This window comes from Panthera leo, chromosome D2, assembly GCF_018350215.1.
Source record: "Panthera leo isolate Ple1 chromosome D2, P.leo_Ple1_pat1.1, whole genome shotgun sequence".
In the NCBI taxonomy this organism is placed as follows: Eukaryota; Metazoa; Chordata; class Mammalia; order Carnivora; family Felidae; genus Panthera; species Panthera leo.
This window is the reverse complement of record NC_056689.1, coordinates 60512039-60526880: the sequence shown is the minus strand read 5'-3', so window position 1 is coordinate 60526880 and position 14842 is coordinate 60512039. Positions and strand designations below refer to the sequence as shown.

The 14842-nt window shown below is 44.8% G+C and overlaps 2 protein-coding genes across 4 annotated transcripts in view; one reads left to right on the top strand and one right to left on the bottom strand.

Moving 5' to 3' along the window:
• WBP1L (WW domain binding protein 1 like) overlaps nucleotides 1–12395 on the bottom strand; it is an 87060-nt gene extending 74665 nt beyond the window's left edge. Inside the window, exons 1-3 of one of the 3 annotated variants that reach the window (XM_042909346.1) lie at nucleotides 12371–12395; nucleotides 11966–12049; nucleotides 10510–10637 (exon numbers count right to left, since the gene is read on the bottom strand). In XM_042909346.1, coding sequence (XP_042765280.1) covers nucleotides 10510–10530 — 21 coding nt within the window. In that variant the 5' untranslated portion in view covers nucleotides 10531–10637; nucleotides 11966–12049; nucleotides 12371–12395. The remainder of the gene's footprint in view (nucleotides 1–10509; nucleotides 10638–11965; nucleotides 12050–12370) is intronic. The other 2 variants (XM_042909340.1, XM_042909341.1) reach the window with 2 other exon arrangements.
• Nucleotides 12396–12704: 309 nt separating this feature from the next.
• Nucleotides 12705–14842, top strand: part of ARL3 (ADP ribosylation factor like GTPase 3) — a 37274-nt gene continuing 35136 nt past the window's right edge. Inside the window, exon 1 of the mRNA XM_042909351.1 lies at nucleotides 12705–12737. Coding sequence (XP_042765285.1) covers nucleotides 12735–12737 — 3 coding nt within the window. The 5' untranslated portion in view covers nucleotides 12705–12734. The remainder of the gene's footprint in view (nucleotides 12738–14842) is intronic.

The window sequence follows — 14842 nt, the reverse complement described above, 5'->3', positions numbered from 1 at the left end:
AAATTATATGATCACTTTATCTAAAATGGACGAGGGATACGGCGCCTGTGTGCCTCAGTCGGTTAAGGTCCAACTCTTGGGCTTCCACTCAGGTCACGATCTCGTGGTTCTTGAGTTCAAGCTCCACATCAGGCTCTGCACTGACATTTCAGAGCCTGCTTGGGATTCTCCCTCTTTCCCTCTCTCTGCCTCTCCCCCACTTGCACTCTCTCTCTCAAAATGAATAAATAAACTTTAAAAAACAAATAAAACAGATGAGGGATTCTGAACATGCTTTGTGAAAACAAGAAATAATGTTTTGAAGGATGGGTAGAAGATAGAGGAGAGGTGTCCCAGGCAAAAAGAACAGCCAGCGTTGACCGCACACAGGGCATGTGGGGACCAGATGATATTTATCACAGCTAACACTTACTGAACTTTGACTCTACGCTAGACACTTTGCTTGGTGCTTGACATGCATTTTCTGAATTTATCTTCACAATAACCCTATAAAATAAATACCCTTTAATCTAACCCCATGTTAAGGATGAGAAAACTAGGGCACAGATAAGCAACTTTACCAAGTCACACAAGTATTAGCCAGTGGCAGAGCCAGGATTTTAACTCAGCCTGATTTACTTTAGAACTCTGCTTCGGATTCTGTGTCTCCCCCTCTCCCTGCCCCTCCCTGACTTGCGCGCACGCATACGCCCTCTCTCTCTTTCTCAAAAATAAAAATTTAAAAAACATTAAAATTAAAAAAAAAAAAGGAATTTAAATAACTATGACTGATATGCTAAGGGCTCCAATGGGAAAGTGGACAACATGCAAAGAACAGATGGACAATGTAAGCAAAGGAATGGAAACTCTAAGAAAGAATCAAAAGGAGATGTTACAAATCAGAATCCAAAGCGGGCTCCAGGCTCCAAACTGTCACCACAGGGTCCAAAGCAGGGCTTGAACTCACGAATCACGAGATCATGATCTGAACCAAAGTCAGATGCTTAACTGATTGAGCCACCCAGGCGCCCCACCTTTTTATCTTTAAAAGATTTTAAGTGATCTCCACACCCAACGTGGGGCTCAAACTCACAACCCTGAGATCAAGAGTTGCATGGTCTACCAACGAAGCAAGCCAAGCACCCCATTTAATATGGTGAGTGTCAAACTCCTTTTATTTTTAATATATACTTTTTAATTTATGTATTTATTTTGAGAAGGAGAGCATATGGGAGGGGAAGAGAGAAAAAGAACCCCAAGCATGCTCTGTGCTGTCAGTGCGGAGCCTGACGCAGGGCTCAAACTCACGAACCATGAGATCATGACCTGAACCAAAATCAAGAATTGGATGCTTAACCAACTGAGCGAAGGGGCCCCCGCCCCTCTTTTTGTTTTAAAAAGTAGGCTCCATGCCCAATGTGGGGTTTGAACTCATGACTGGGAGACTGAGAGTCACATGCTCTACTGACTGTACTAGCCAGGCACCCCTGAGAATTCCTTTCATAAGCTCATTGGTACCTTGGACATGGCCAAGGAAAGAATCAGTGAGCTTAAATATGTGTCAGTAGAAAACTCCCCAACTGAAAAGTAGAGAAAAAGTAAAATGAAAAAACCAGAACAGAAAATCCAAGAACGCTGGGGCAATTACATAAGGTGTAACATACATGTAATGGGAATGCAGAAGATGAAGAGGAGAGGGAACAGAAGAAATATTTGCAGCAATAATGACTGAGAATTTTCCAAAATGAATTACAGACATCAAACCACAAGTCCAAGAGGCTCAGAAAACACCAAGAAGGATAACTACCAAAAAATCTACACCTAAGGGTGCTTGGCTGGCTCAGTCAATGGAGCATATGACTCTTGATTTCGGGGTGGTGGGTTCAAGCCCCACATTGGGTGTAGATTACTTAGAAATAAATCTTTTTAAAAAATCTAGGGGCACCTGGGTGGCTCAGTCAGTTAAACATCTGACTCTTAGTTTCCGCTCTGGTCACGATCTTGAGGTTTCTGAGTTAAAGCCCTGTGTTGGGCTCTGTGCTGACAGTGCAGAACCTGCTTGGGACTCTCTCTCTCTCTCTCTCTCTCTCTCTCTCTCTCTCTCCTTTCTCTGCCCCTCCCCCACTTGCATGCTCTGTCTCTCTCAAAATAAATAAATAAACTTTAAAAAAAAAAAAAAGAGGGACACCTGGGTAGCTCAGTCAGTTGAGTGTCTGACTTCAGCTCAGATCATGATCTCACAGTTCATGAGTTCGAGCCCGCATTGGGCTCTGTGCTGACAGCTCAGAGCCTGGAGCCTGCTTCAGATTCTGTGCATCCCCGTCTCTCTGCCCCTCCCCTGCTCATGCTCATGCTCTATCTGTCTGTCTGTCTCTCAATAATAAATAAACGTTAAAAAAAATAAGATTAAAAAAAATCTTAAAAAAAAAAAATCTAGGTGAGCCTGGGTGGCTCAGTCACTTAGGCATCTGACTCTGGATTTCAGCTTAGGTCATGAACTCGAAGTTCGCGGAGTTTGAGCCCTACATCAGCCTCTGCACTGAAAGCACAGAGCATGCTTGGGACTCTCTCTCTCTCTCTCTCTCTCTCTCTGTCCTTCCCCCTTCTCTCTCTCTCCCTCCCTCTCAAAAATAAATAAACTTTGAAGAAAAAAAAACAAAACTACACCTAGATAGGAATACAAACTGTTATAGCCACTATGGAAAACAGTATGGAAGTTCCTCAAAAAATTAAAAATAGAATTACCATATGACCCAGAAATTCCACTACTGGGTATTTACTGAGAGAATATAGAAACACTAATTTGAGAAGATATGTGCACCCCTATGTTTATTACAGCATTATTTACAATAGCCAAATTACGGAAGCAGCCCAAGTATCCATGGATAGATGAATGGATAAAAAAAAAAAGATGTGGTATATGTGTACAATGGAATATTACTCAGCCATAAAAAAAAAATGAAATCTTGACATTTGCAACAACATGGATGGACCTACAGAGTATTATGCTAAGTGAAATAAGTCGGAGAAAAACAAATACCATACGTCTCCACTTATATGTGGAATTTAAAAACAAAACAAATGAACAAAGAAAAAAGATAACAAAAAAACAGACTCTTAACTATAGAGAAAAAACTGATGGTTACCAGAGCAGAGGTGGGTAGAAGAATGGATGGAACAGGTAAGTGGATTAAGAGTACACATACCATGGGGCACCTGCGTGGCTCGGTTGGTTAAGTGGCCGACTCTTGATTTCGGCTTAGGTCATGATCTCACAGTCATGAGTTCAAGCCCCTAATTGGGCTTTGCACTCACAGTGTGGAGCCTGCTTCAGATCCTCTGTCTCCCTCTTTCTGCCTCTACCCTGCTCATGCTCACTCACTCTCTCTCTCCCAAAAATAAACATTAAAAAAAGTACACTTATGATGAGTACTGAGTAATACATTGTACACCTGAAACTAATATAACACTGTATGTTAACTATACTCAGATTAAAATTAAAAAAAAAAAAAAAAACTACACCTAGTCACATTATATTTCAAATTGCAGAAAATCAAGACAAAGAAAGTCAAGGAAGAAGTCTGAGGTAGGGAAAAGAAAACACCTTACCTACAGAAGAACAAAGAACTATATTGGATTTCTCCTCAGGTACCATGCAAGCAAGGAAAGTAGAGTGAAATATTTAAAGCACTGAAAGAAAAAAAAAACCCCACCAACCTGGAATTCTACACCAGCAAAATTATCCTTTAAAGTGAAGGAGAAATATGGGCTTTCCCAGAAAACAAAATTGAGGGAATTTATCATCAATAGACCTGCCTTGCAAGATATGAGAAGTTCTTCAGAGAGAAAAAAAAAAAAATGATACAGGTCATAAATTCAGACCTACATAAAGGAGTGTCAGAAGGAATAAATGAAGGCAAAATAAATTCTTTTTCTTTTTTTTTGTTTTGTTTAAGTAATAGCTACACCCGATGTGGGGCTCAAACTTACAACCCTGCGATCCAGAGTCACATGCTCTACCAGCTAAGCCAGCCAGGCACCCCTTTATTTTTCTTATTCTACTTGTTAACAGTTAACAGATAACAGTTTGTTCAAAATAAGAGCGGCAACAATGTATTCGATGATTACAGCTTATGGATACTCCACATGAATAGCAGCAGTGCTGTAACAGAAGGGAGTAGCTAGGAACACTTGCATAAGTTACTGGCACTACGGTCGAGGCGGTTTAGTGTTATTTGAAAGTGGACTTGGGGGGGGGGGGGCCTGGGTGGCTCAGTTGGTTAAGCGTCCGACTTCGGCTCAGGTCATGATCTCACGGTCCGTGAGTTCCAGCCCCGCGTCAGGCTCTGTGCTGACAGCTCGGAGCCTGGAGCCTGCTTCGGATTCTGTGTCTCCCTCTCTCTGACCCTCCCCCGTTCATGCTCTGTCTCTCTCTGTCTCAAAAATAAATAAACGTTAAAAAAAAAAAATTTTAAAAAAAAAAATGAAAGTGGACTTGGATTAGCTGTAAATGTACATGGCAAACTCTAGGGAACCACTAACATTTTTTTTTCAAAGGAAGTAAAATTGATACGCTAAGGAAAGAAAATGACGTTATATAAAAAAGCTAAGGCTTGTAGGGCACCTGGCTGGCTCAGTTGGTAGAATGTGTGACTCTTGATCTCAAGGTTGTGAGTTCAAGCCCCACATTGGGTGTAGAGATGACCTAAAAATAAAATATCTTTTTAAAGTTTATTTATTTATTTTAAGAGAGAGAGATAAAGAAAGGGAGAGAGAGCATGAGCGAGGGAGAGGCAGAGAGAGAGGGAAAGACAGAATCCCAAGCAGGCTCCACACCATCAGCACGGAGCCCAATGCAGGGCTCCAACCCATGAATTGTTGAGATCATGACCTGAGCCGAGATCAAGAGTAGGATGCTTAACCTGCTGAGCCATCCAGGCATCCCAAAAATCTTTTTTTCTTTTTTTAAAAACAGCTTTTGAATTTTTGCCTGAGAAATTTCAGGAAGCCATTACAAGATTTTAAGCAGAGTGACAAGATCAGATGTGTCATTTAGAAAGATAACCCTGTTCCCCACCTGTGTTCTGTCTCTCTCTGTCTCTCAAAAATAAATAAATGTTAAAAAAAATTAGGGGTGCCTGCGTGGCTCAGTCGGTTAAGCATCCAACTTTAGCTCAGGTCATGATCTCACGGTTCACGGGCTCAAGCCCCGCATCAGGTTCTGCACTGACAGCTCGGAGCCTGGACCCTGCTTTGGATTCTGTGTCTCCTTCTCTCTCTGCCCCTCCCCCGCTTGTGCGCTCTCAAAAATAAATGTTAAAAGAAAGAAAACTCTGGGCAATGACATGAAAATAAACTCAGTGCGGTAGGACTTCACAGGATACAAAGAGACCAGCTGAAAGGGAACTTCAATGATCCAGGCAAGAAGACGTGGAGCTCATATGAAACCAGATGCACAGGAACAGAGAGGAGGGACCCAAAGGACAGAAACTTTTAAAGCAGCAGAAGCTTGGGATTTGCTGAATGACTGGCTACAGGAGAAATAGTCTATTAGTCAGGGTTCGAGAACAGGTGCAGAATCAATAGGATACATATATCCTTTATATATACTCACCTAATATTGATAAATATATAAAGATGGGTTTAGTATGAGGAATTAGCAAACTGGCTTATGTAATTGTGGGAATTCTGCTAGGCAAGCCTGAAGCCAGCAGCTGCAAGCAGTTACCAAGGGATGATCCTGGGAGGGAAGGAGAGCAATGGAGGCCCAGCTATGGCTGCAGTTTGTGACCCCAGGGGATGCCTAGCCCTCTTTTAAAGGGATTCCATCTGATTAAATCAGGCCACCCAGGATAATCTCCCTTTAGATTAACTCAAAGCTAACCAATTAGGACTTTAATTACATTTGCAAAATCCCTTCACCACAGCACCCAAATTCATGTTTGATCGAATTACTGGGAGGTGTGTGCGCTACAAAATAGCTGTTTCTCCCTCCCAGCTCACTCTAAACTGGAAGCATACCAGAGAGGGGGACTGGGGGGTGGGGGGTGGGGAGGGTGTTTGACCTAGATCACAAGTATCCAGAGTGATATACAGGATTTCTGACTTGGACCATAATGTGACGAGACAAAGAATATAGAAAAACAGTCTTTAAGAGAAAACAGGGAGAGGCGCCTGGGTGGCTCAGTCCGTTAAGCAACCGACGTCAGCTCAGGTCATGATCTCACAGCTCGTGGGTTCGAGCCCTGCATCAGGCTCTGTGCTGACAGCTTGGAGCCTGGAGCCTGCTTTGGATTCCATGTCTCCCTCTCTCTCTGCCCCTCCCCTGCTCATGCTCTGTCTCAAAAATAAATAAAAACATTAAAAAAAAATTTTTTTTTAAAAAGACAAAACAGGTAGTTGGATTTTCCATGTGTTGAGTTCCAAGTACCATGAGACTTTCTTAAATGCAGTAGGCTGCCACCTGTCTCAGGTCCTTTACAAATGCCATTCCCTGACCAGAATACTCTTCCTTCCCCTCTTCACTAACACCTACCCATCCTTTTTTTTTTTTTTTTTTTTTTTTTTTAAGGAATAATTTTCAGATTTAACTCTCTATCTTCTACGACTAGGTCTTTTATTTTTCCTTGAAAAACACACCTTGGGGCGCCTGGGTGGCTCAGTCAGTTAAGTGTCTGACTTAAGCTCAGGTCATGATCTCACAGTTTGTGAGTTCGAGCCCCACATTGGGCTCTACGCTGACAGTGCAGAGCCTGCTTGGGATTCTCTCTCTCCCTCTCTCTGCCTCTGCCCCTGTCCCTCCCTCCCTCTCTCTCAAAATAAATAAACTTAGGGAAAAAAAAGAAAACCATCACCTTAACTGAGGATTTTCTATATACGTTACATAACAAGTTCATTGGCACAGTTTGAGCAAGATTTAAAGTCATCTCGAGTTATACATTCACCAAACTCCAAAAGCACTCACAAAATTAAGCAAACAAAGCCAGTATTGACAGTATTAGGGAAAGGAAACATATTGCTGGTGGAAGCCATAGGACTAGTTAAAAATAAATGTTTTATATTAAGTAGAGGTAAAACAAAAGAAGAATTCTACCCAAGACTCCCACCCCAATAAAGACCCATGCACCCCTATAGCTTCCAGGGAAGGCACAGCAGAGCCAGCTCAGAATAAATAGCAGCCTGAAAAGCAGATGTATTAGCACATAACTTCAAGGGTCCACCCTCTCCCTCAAAAAGTAGCCTTTTGCTCTCCAGGACAGTCCAGAGTTACTTGCAAGGAAGCACCTACTCATCCTTTAGATCTTGGCTTAAACCTTTCCTCAGGGAATCCTTTGAAGGACCCTTACCACTTCTATCCTGGCAACTAGATGAGGCGCTCTGTGTAAGCCCTCTTGGCTCTGTGCTCTTTCTTCAGAGCCATACCAGTTTGCCTTAACACTCTGTGGTTTCAGTTTTTAAATTTTTTTTAAGTTTATTTATGGGGGGGGGGGGCAGAAAGAGAGGAGAGGGAGAGGGAGAGGGAGAGGGAGAGGGAGAGGGAGAGGGAGAGGGAGAGGGAGAGGGAGAGGGAGAGGGAGAGAGAGAGAGAGAGAGAGAGAATCCCAAGCAGGCTCCAGGCTATCAGTGCAGAGCCGGACTCGGGGCATGGGGCTCCAACTCTCTAACCATGAGACCATGACCTGAGCCAAAATCAAGAGTCAGACACTCAACCAAATGAGCCACCCAGGTGACCCTCTGTGTTATTAATGCCTACCTTCCCCTCTAGGCCATAAGCTCCTTGGAGCCAGGGATTATGTCCATTTTGCTCACTCTGCTACCCTAGCACCTAGTTCAAGAATTCAAGTAAATGCTGAATAAAAGGTCAAGTTTCTCAGCAACTGGGTATTAAGGCTTAAAAGAAAGTACGGAGGTCTGAATTAGCAGTAAAACAATGAGAGGCGCCTGGATGGCTCAGTCAGTTAAGTGTCCAACTCCAGCTCAGGTCATGATCTCACAGCTCGTGAGTTCAAGCCCCGAGTTGGGCTCTGTGCTGACAGCTCAGGGCCTGGGGCCTGCTCCAGATTCTGCATCTCCCTCTCTCTTTGCCCCTCCCCTGCTCATGCTCTGTCTCTCCGTCTGTCTGTCTGTCTCTCTCTCTCTGTCTCAAAAATAAATAAACATTAAAAAAAAAAAGTAAAGTGATGAGTTAGCAGCATCGAGGCAGTTTAAGATAAAGTTTTCCAGGGGCGCCTGGGTGGCTCAGTCGGTTGAGCGTCCGACTTCAGCTCAGGTCACGATCTCACGGTTAGTGAGTTCGAGCCCCGCGTCAGGCTCTGGGCTGATGGCTCAGAGTCTGGAGCCTGCTTCCGATTCTGTGTCTCCCTCTCTCTCTGCCCCTTCCCCATTCATGCTCTGTCTCTCTCTGTCTCAAAAATAAATAAACATTAAAAAAAAATTTTTTTTTAAAAAGATAAAGTTTTCCAGTAAGAATGCACAGAACGGGAAGGATAAAGTGCTGAGGACATGCCCTGAAAACCACTACATTTAAGAGGCAAGCCAAAAAAAGGAAGCCCAAATAGATGAGAAAGAACATCCAGAGAGGTAGGAGGCCTGAGTAGCCAACAAATGCAATAAAGGGAGAGATGGCCAATGTTTAGATTTTTTTGTTGGGGTGGGAGAGACTTCACCAAGTTGACATGCTGGGGGTGAGTCGTTTCCTGGGAGAAAGGAGCCAGAAGAGAAGGGGAGACCTAACATGGAGTTTCCATGGTATCCTCACCTGGCCCTGAGGCCACCACTCACCTCTGGAGAAGTGAGAAGCCAGCCAGCCAGTGTCCACTGCCAGACTCCTACCTCTCTCACTCCGCCACAAAGCCCAAGGGAAAGTTCTGGGCTTTGCCCTCTGTGGAAAGGCTGACTTGGCCTCCTGCAGGTTGGTTCAAAGACCAAAGGTATTTCATGCAGTCAGAACTGAACCCAGGAATGCTAGAGAGGCAAGAGTTTACTTTCCCTGACCCTACAGGGGGCTAAAAGGAGTGGCCAACAGATCACACACTGCCTTGGCTTATAGAGCCCCGTGCTGCAGCCCCACTCCCCTGCTGGAGACAGCCCAAAAGAACATGCTACGCTTCCTTCTTCACACCACACACACACACACACACACACACACACACACAGCCTGTCCTTGGACATCTCTCTCCATCCTCAACCCAACACTAGAAAGTCCTCTGCCTTTCATAACGGAAATACTTCTATCATGAAGGGGTAATCATTTGCTATTATTCAAGAAAATTTGCCCTCATTACTGAGGTCAGAATAGGAGCTCAGCCCCTGTATTACACAAAACGTAAGGAAAAAAAACACACACACACACCTAAATTCTATGTCTAAAACACTTCCCCCGGGGCACGTGGGTGGCTCAGTCAGTTAAGCATCCGACTCTTGATTTCAGCTCAGGTCATGATCTCACAGTTCATGGGATCAAGCCCTGCATCAGGCTCTGCAATGATAGCATGGAGCCTGCTTGGGATTCTCTCTCCCTCTCAAAAAAGAATAAACATTAAAAAATAATAATAAATAAAACATTTCCCAAATATCTGCTGCCTGCCCCCCAATGGGCACAGGTCCAGGACTCCTTCAGGGCATACTCAAACCCTTCTGTCATATACTCTCACAGCATCCTATCTTCATTTGCAATATGCTTGGCTTTGTAATCATCACTTTCTTATCATGTACAGTAATTTGTGTAAAGTTAGCCTCCCCTGGCAGATTACAAGGTTCATATGTAGCTCTCGTGGGACCTCTAAAAATATTTACTGCCTGCCTGAAATGCATTTCAGCTTATTCCCGGGCTCTCTAGGCATCAAGGACATCACCCTTTCAAGTCAAACTCAGAACCTGTCTTGGTTACAGAATTAAGAGCAGGCTTTCTGTCACAAAGCTGCTGATGGCCTACCCCTCCTACATGGAGGGGGTACATGGTCCCTAGGTTTGCTCTAACGGTTATTCTCCCTCTTCCTACATGAGCTGCATCTAGTATTCCCTAAAGAAGTCATAATCATGTCCAGGGTGGCCCCAATTCTGAAGGAATATGGTTCTACTACTGGGAACAAGGGGAGAACTGGAAATCAAACAGGTGACTGACCGATAATTCCCTTTCCTTTGAGGATTGGAGAATGTCACAGCTCAAATACGTAAGGGATCCAAGGTCTCAAATTACAGAAGAGGAAACTGATGCTTAGAAAGGTTCCCATCAATTGAACCAGCAGGGTGAACATCCGTGGTACACACAGCCTACACTAACCACAGCAATAGTGGTCAACAGCTTCCATCCTGTTCATTCATCCAACTATCTGACAATAGCTAGGGCCTACTTTCCCAAGGTCACAAGGCTTAGGGTCAGTTAGATTGGTCCTCTCCATACTACAGGGAGAGGGAGAGGGAGAGGGAGAGAGAGAGAGAGAGAGAGAGAGAGAGAGGAAGGAAAGGAGAAAGAAGGAAAGAGAGAGAGAAAAAAAGAGAGAAAAGGGGAAAAATGAAACAACTTATTACCTCTCCTGAAGTAATGCTCATTCTTCTTATAGAGATTTGATTTTCAGGGTGCCTGTCTGGCTCAGTTGGTAGAGCATGCGACTCTTGATGTTGGGTTCCTGAGTTCAAGCCCCACGTTACAGATACAGCTTACGTTAAAAAAAAAAAAAAAAAAAAAGTTGATTTTCTCTGGCAAACAGTATCACAGCTCAGGGAACAGGCTTCCAAACTCCCTCTAGGTATCTTCTTGCAAGTGGAGAAAGGACTCAAGATTGCCTGTTTGTATCCCACGTAGGAAGAAAAACAAAACATCATCACTGGTACTTGCATCAGTGGAAGATCAAGGCAGCCAAAGACTCAAGATCGAACACAAAGACCACTTGAGATGGGGGAGGGATGGTGCCAAGGCTGCCTAGAGAAAGTTGGAAGAATGAGGCTAATAATTACACAAGCAAGCCCAGGTACACTGCTGTGACCCCAAGGAGACCATGATGTTAGACACCAGACAATTCAGAAAGAGAAGTCTGCCCTGACTTTTTCACAAAAGAAACAACAGGCTAGAGATGGGTAGATGGTAGGAGTGCAGGCTCTGAATTAGCCATTCATCTTGCACCTATTTAATCAAGGTTCTGAACTGAGTTTTCTCTCCAAGGATCTGAAGCAAGTATGCAGCCAGCAGACGTTTAAAAACACACTTTAGTTGAATACATAAACAGCTAAGGACCATTCAGGGGAAATCTGCCTTCATTCCAGTGATCTTAACTAGAATGGAAAGCCTGCTTATAGGAAGAGGGGCAAAGCCCAAAAACCTAGATGGAACAATAATAGCTAAGACCTATGTAGCACTTCCTATGTGCCAGGCAGTATTTTATGTACTTGACACATAATAATTCACATAATCCTCACAAGAAACCAGTGAGGGAGGCAAGAGGTACACACACGACTGCAAACGTCCAGGTTTGTCATTAGTCGCAACACTTTATCAACTCAAAAAAAGTTCTGAGTTCACATCACAAACATAAGTCGTTCTTTTCCACCTGCCTGTACAATACAATAGTGTTAAAGTCATTTCCTCAAGAGTCAGAACTGAGTTCAAGTCCCGACTCTATATAGCTTAAAACAACCAATTTCTAGGGCCGTGAAAGTGAAATGAAATCTTATGTGAAAAGCATTCCACTAGGAAGGATGTAATTTCCATGAAGGCAGATTTCGTCCCCCTGCTGTGTCGCGAGAGTCTAGAACTGGACCTGGTACATATGAGATTAATTCCTCTTTCTGACGTCAGCATGGGGAAGGGGTGGGAGGTAGCACCTCTCAACCCACCCAGAATCCCTTTCGCTCTTGCTTGCCTGTAAGTGCAGGCCCGTTTTTTGCCTCCTCCAGGACTGCAAACGGTGCACCGCCTGGTCCAACGCTTCTTAGCAAAACCTGGCCATTCCAAAACGCCTTTCTTTCACCCCTGCTGCCATCGGCTCACCTCAGCGTTCAGGGCCAATTCCCAGGCTGTCTCTTGCCCTCCGACAGGCAGCCTCCCACCACCGGGACTCCTCCATCCTGGACCCTAACACAGGTGTGGAGAAAGATGCATATCTCATAATGTCCCCACCCCTCAGCTATGGAGCTGGGGTCCACAGGGAGAGGCCCCTGAGCAGCCCCAGGCTACTATTCGCGCCACGTGGCTTCGCAGGTGGAATCCCAGCTTCGGCAGCAGCCCCTCCCGAGCAGTCAGGACAGAAATCCAAGCTCCCTCCCGGGATGTTGGGTCTAAAGGAAGGTGTGGTAGGCGGCCTCCTCCCAAGACCCCTTACCTGGCCCCGAAAAGAATGCACTGAGACAACTGCCAACAGAAGAACCCTGCGTTAGAAGCCTGGCCAGTACTAACCTGCTGCCCAGGCCCGGAACCGCCCCTCATCCCGCCCCCGCCCCCCTCCTTCCCGACCAATCACAGGCCGGGCAGCGCCCACTAGCCACGTGGGCAAGCTTTAACCATTCCCCGGGTCTCCATCAGCGGGCCGCTGCCTCCCGTGGACCCAGCAGCCCGCCTGCGCAGTGGGCGGGCACTTTGGCACGCTTGCGCACTTTAGGGAAAGCGGAGCTGGACCACGCCCCGTATGACTGCTTTGCTCCTCCGCTGTGCGTGCGAGGGACGTCGGGGGCGGTGCCGCAGCAGTTGCCCCTGGTAACGGGGGAGGCCGGAGGAGGAGGAGAAGGAGGAGGAGGAGGAGGAGGAGGGATTCGGCGGGAGGATGGTGAGTGTGGGGGCCCGGGCCCCTCCAGAGCTGACCGGTCACCCCTCTCCTGTCCTCAGGCCCAGGTCGGGGCACTACGTTTAAAGCCAAGGAGGGAACGGGACGGCGCTCAGCCTGCTTTCTGGGTCCTGGATTGGTTTCGGGGGGCAGCGGGGAGCCCCGACGGTGGGCCCTTAGAAGGAGACCTGGGCCTGGGGAGGAAGGCGAGGTTTGCAGCCGGTCTGAAGCTAAGGGACGGGGCTGGAAGGGTGTGTGGCTATCCCGGTACAGAGCCGGGTTTCCATCATTACTAAGGAGATGAGGGCGGATCCGAGTAACTGCGGATAGCAGCCTCCGCAAGCAGGCTTCGATCTTCCTAGGGATTCGACTTGCCCGCGCCTCTGGGTCCGCCGGGGCCCAGCCAGAAGCCGGGAGAAGGGCCAGAGCTACTGCCTTTGAGGTCGCCCTGGCGGTACCAAGGAGAGATGGTAGCCTAGCTCTCCTCTTCCTCGAGATGTGCGGGCCTCTGGGGGGAGGGGTGTAAATCCCAGGACACAAAGAGGTACCGCTTGGTAGGGATGCCTGGTGGATTTGACGTGGTCCTGGTGGCTGCGTGGCGGGCGCACTTCTGCAGGAACGAGTTATTTACTTGCTGAGGGTTCAGTAAAGGCTATTTGTTGGTGATGACCGATTTTCCTGTGAATTCTTAATCCATATTGATGCAGGCAAATTTGCTGCTCGGTCCTTAGTATTTCATTTCAAACCTGTTGCAACGTTTTGCATATGACCACACCAGAACCAAAGATCTTAGTCTCATCTTGGGATCTCCAAACTAAAAAGAATGGGAAATTAAAACTGGAGTGGGTGTCAATTGGCTTTTCCCTGTCAGACCTAATTAAAGTTTTCTCTAATTGTGAATTATGATGTGTGACAGGTTGGACCGTTGACACGCTCGTTGTTCCTTTTTTATTTCTGTGTGGTTAGATGGAGGGTATTAAAATGGAACTGAGTAGTTTTAGAGCAAGTCAAAGCAAAATTGACTTTGAAGCACTTAGAATAGGTTCGTTGGCTTACCAACTGAACAGAGCTGGGCACTCAAACTTAGTTACTTGTCTTTTTGACTTTTAAAAATATTGATCCACGTTCATTAATTTATGAAGAAAAAACTAGATGTCTGCAAGGAAAAAAATGCATGCACCTTTGGTCAGATTATCCAATGAGTAAATTCTTATAGGAAAAAAATTGATTTTACATTGTCAGATTGTTTTAAAAAAGTAGAATTATTTGATCTGAAGTTGCCAATCACATTTCACACTTGCTACACTGCAGTTTTATTAACCCCAGGCTAAACAGATTTTTACATGTTTTCTTATTATTAATCGTTTATACATGAGTTGTCCCTTTAAAGGCTAAGTTTTTCTCAACAAATGAATACAAATATAAATATTTACACAGAAAATAACTAGAATTGGAATGAAAAAGTCAGGCCAAACCAACAGAGAATGAGATGTCATCATGAGAAATGCATGAGAGTTGGCTAACTTTTCCCAGTTTGTTTATCAATTAAGTGGACTGTGTAATTTCATGATTGTTTAATTTATAATTACAGGACACAATAAATTAACCACTGCTCATGTTTCCAGGTGCAAATTGACAGTGTGACAACACTATTGTGTACAACTGTTGCGTTCATTGATCAAGACAGACTTTGTTTTTCTTTTTCTTTTTTCCTAAATTGAACAATATGAAATTAGGGCAAATCATTCTGGATTCTAATCTCCAAAAGTGTGAGCTATTCTTAGAACCGAAAGTGGAACATAGAACTTAAACCATCAGTGGTGTGATTAAATGTGTCACATCTGGTATCCCGTGAATCCCTGTAATAACTGCACAGCGGAAGACTGAGCCCCAGGTTTTTGTTTTTGCTTTCTAAACCTTCAGCTATGACTAATAAATTTTATTTTTTATTTAAAAGCCCAAATGTTTTCTCTGAACATTTAGTCAGCTATTTTATCCCCACATTATGATATTGAGTCTTTGGTGAAATGCTAAGACGGCAGCAATTTTAGTGCATGAGTGATCGTTATTATTTAATAGATGACTTCTTCACGCAGAAATTATTTATG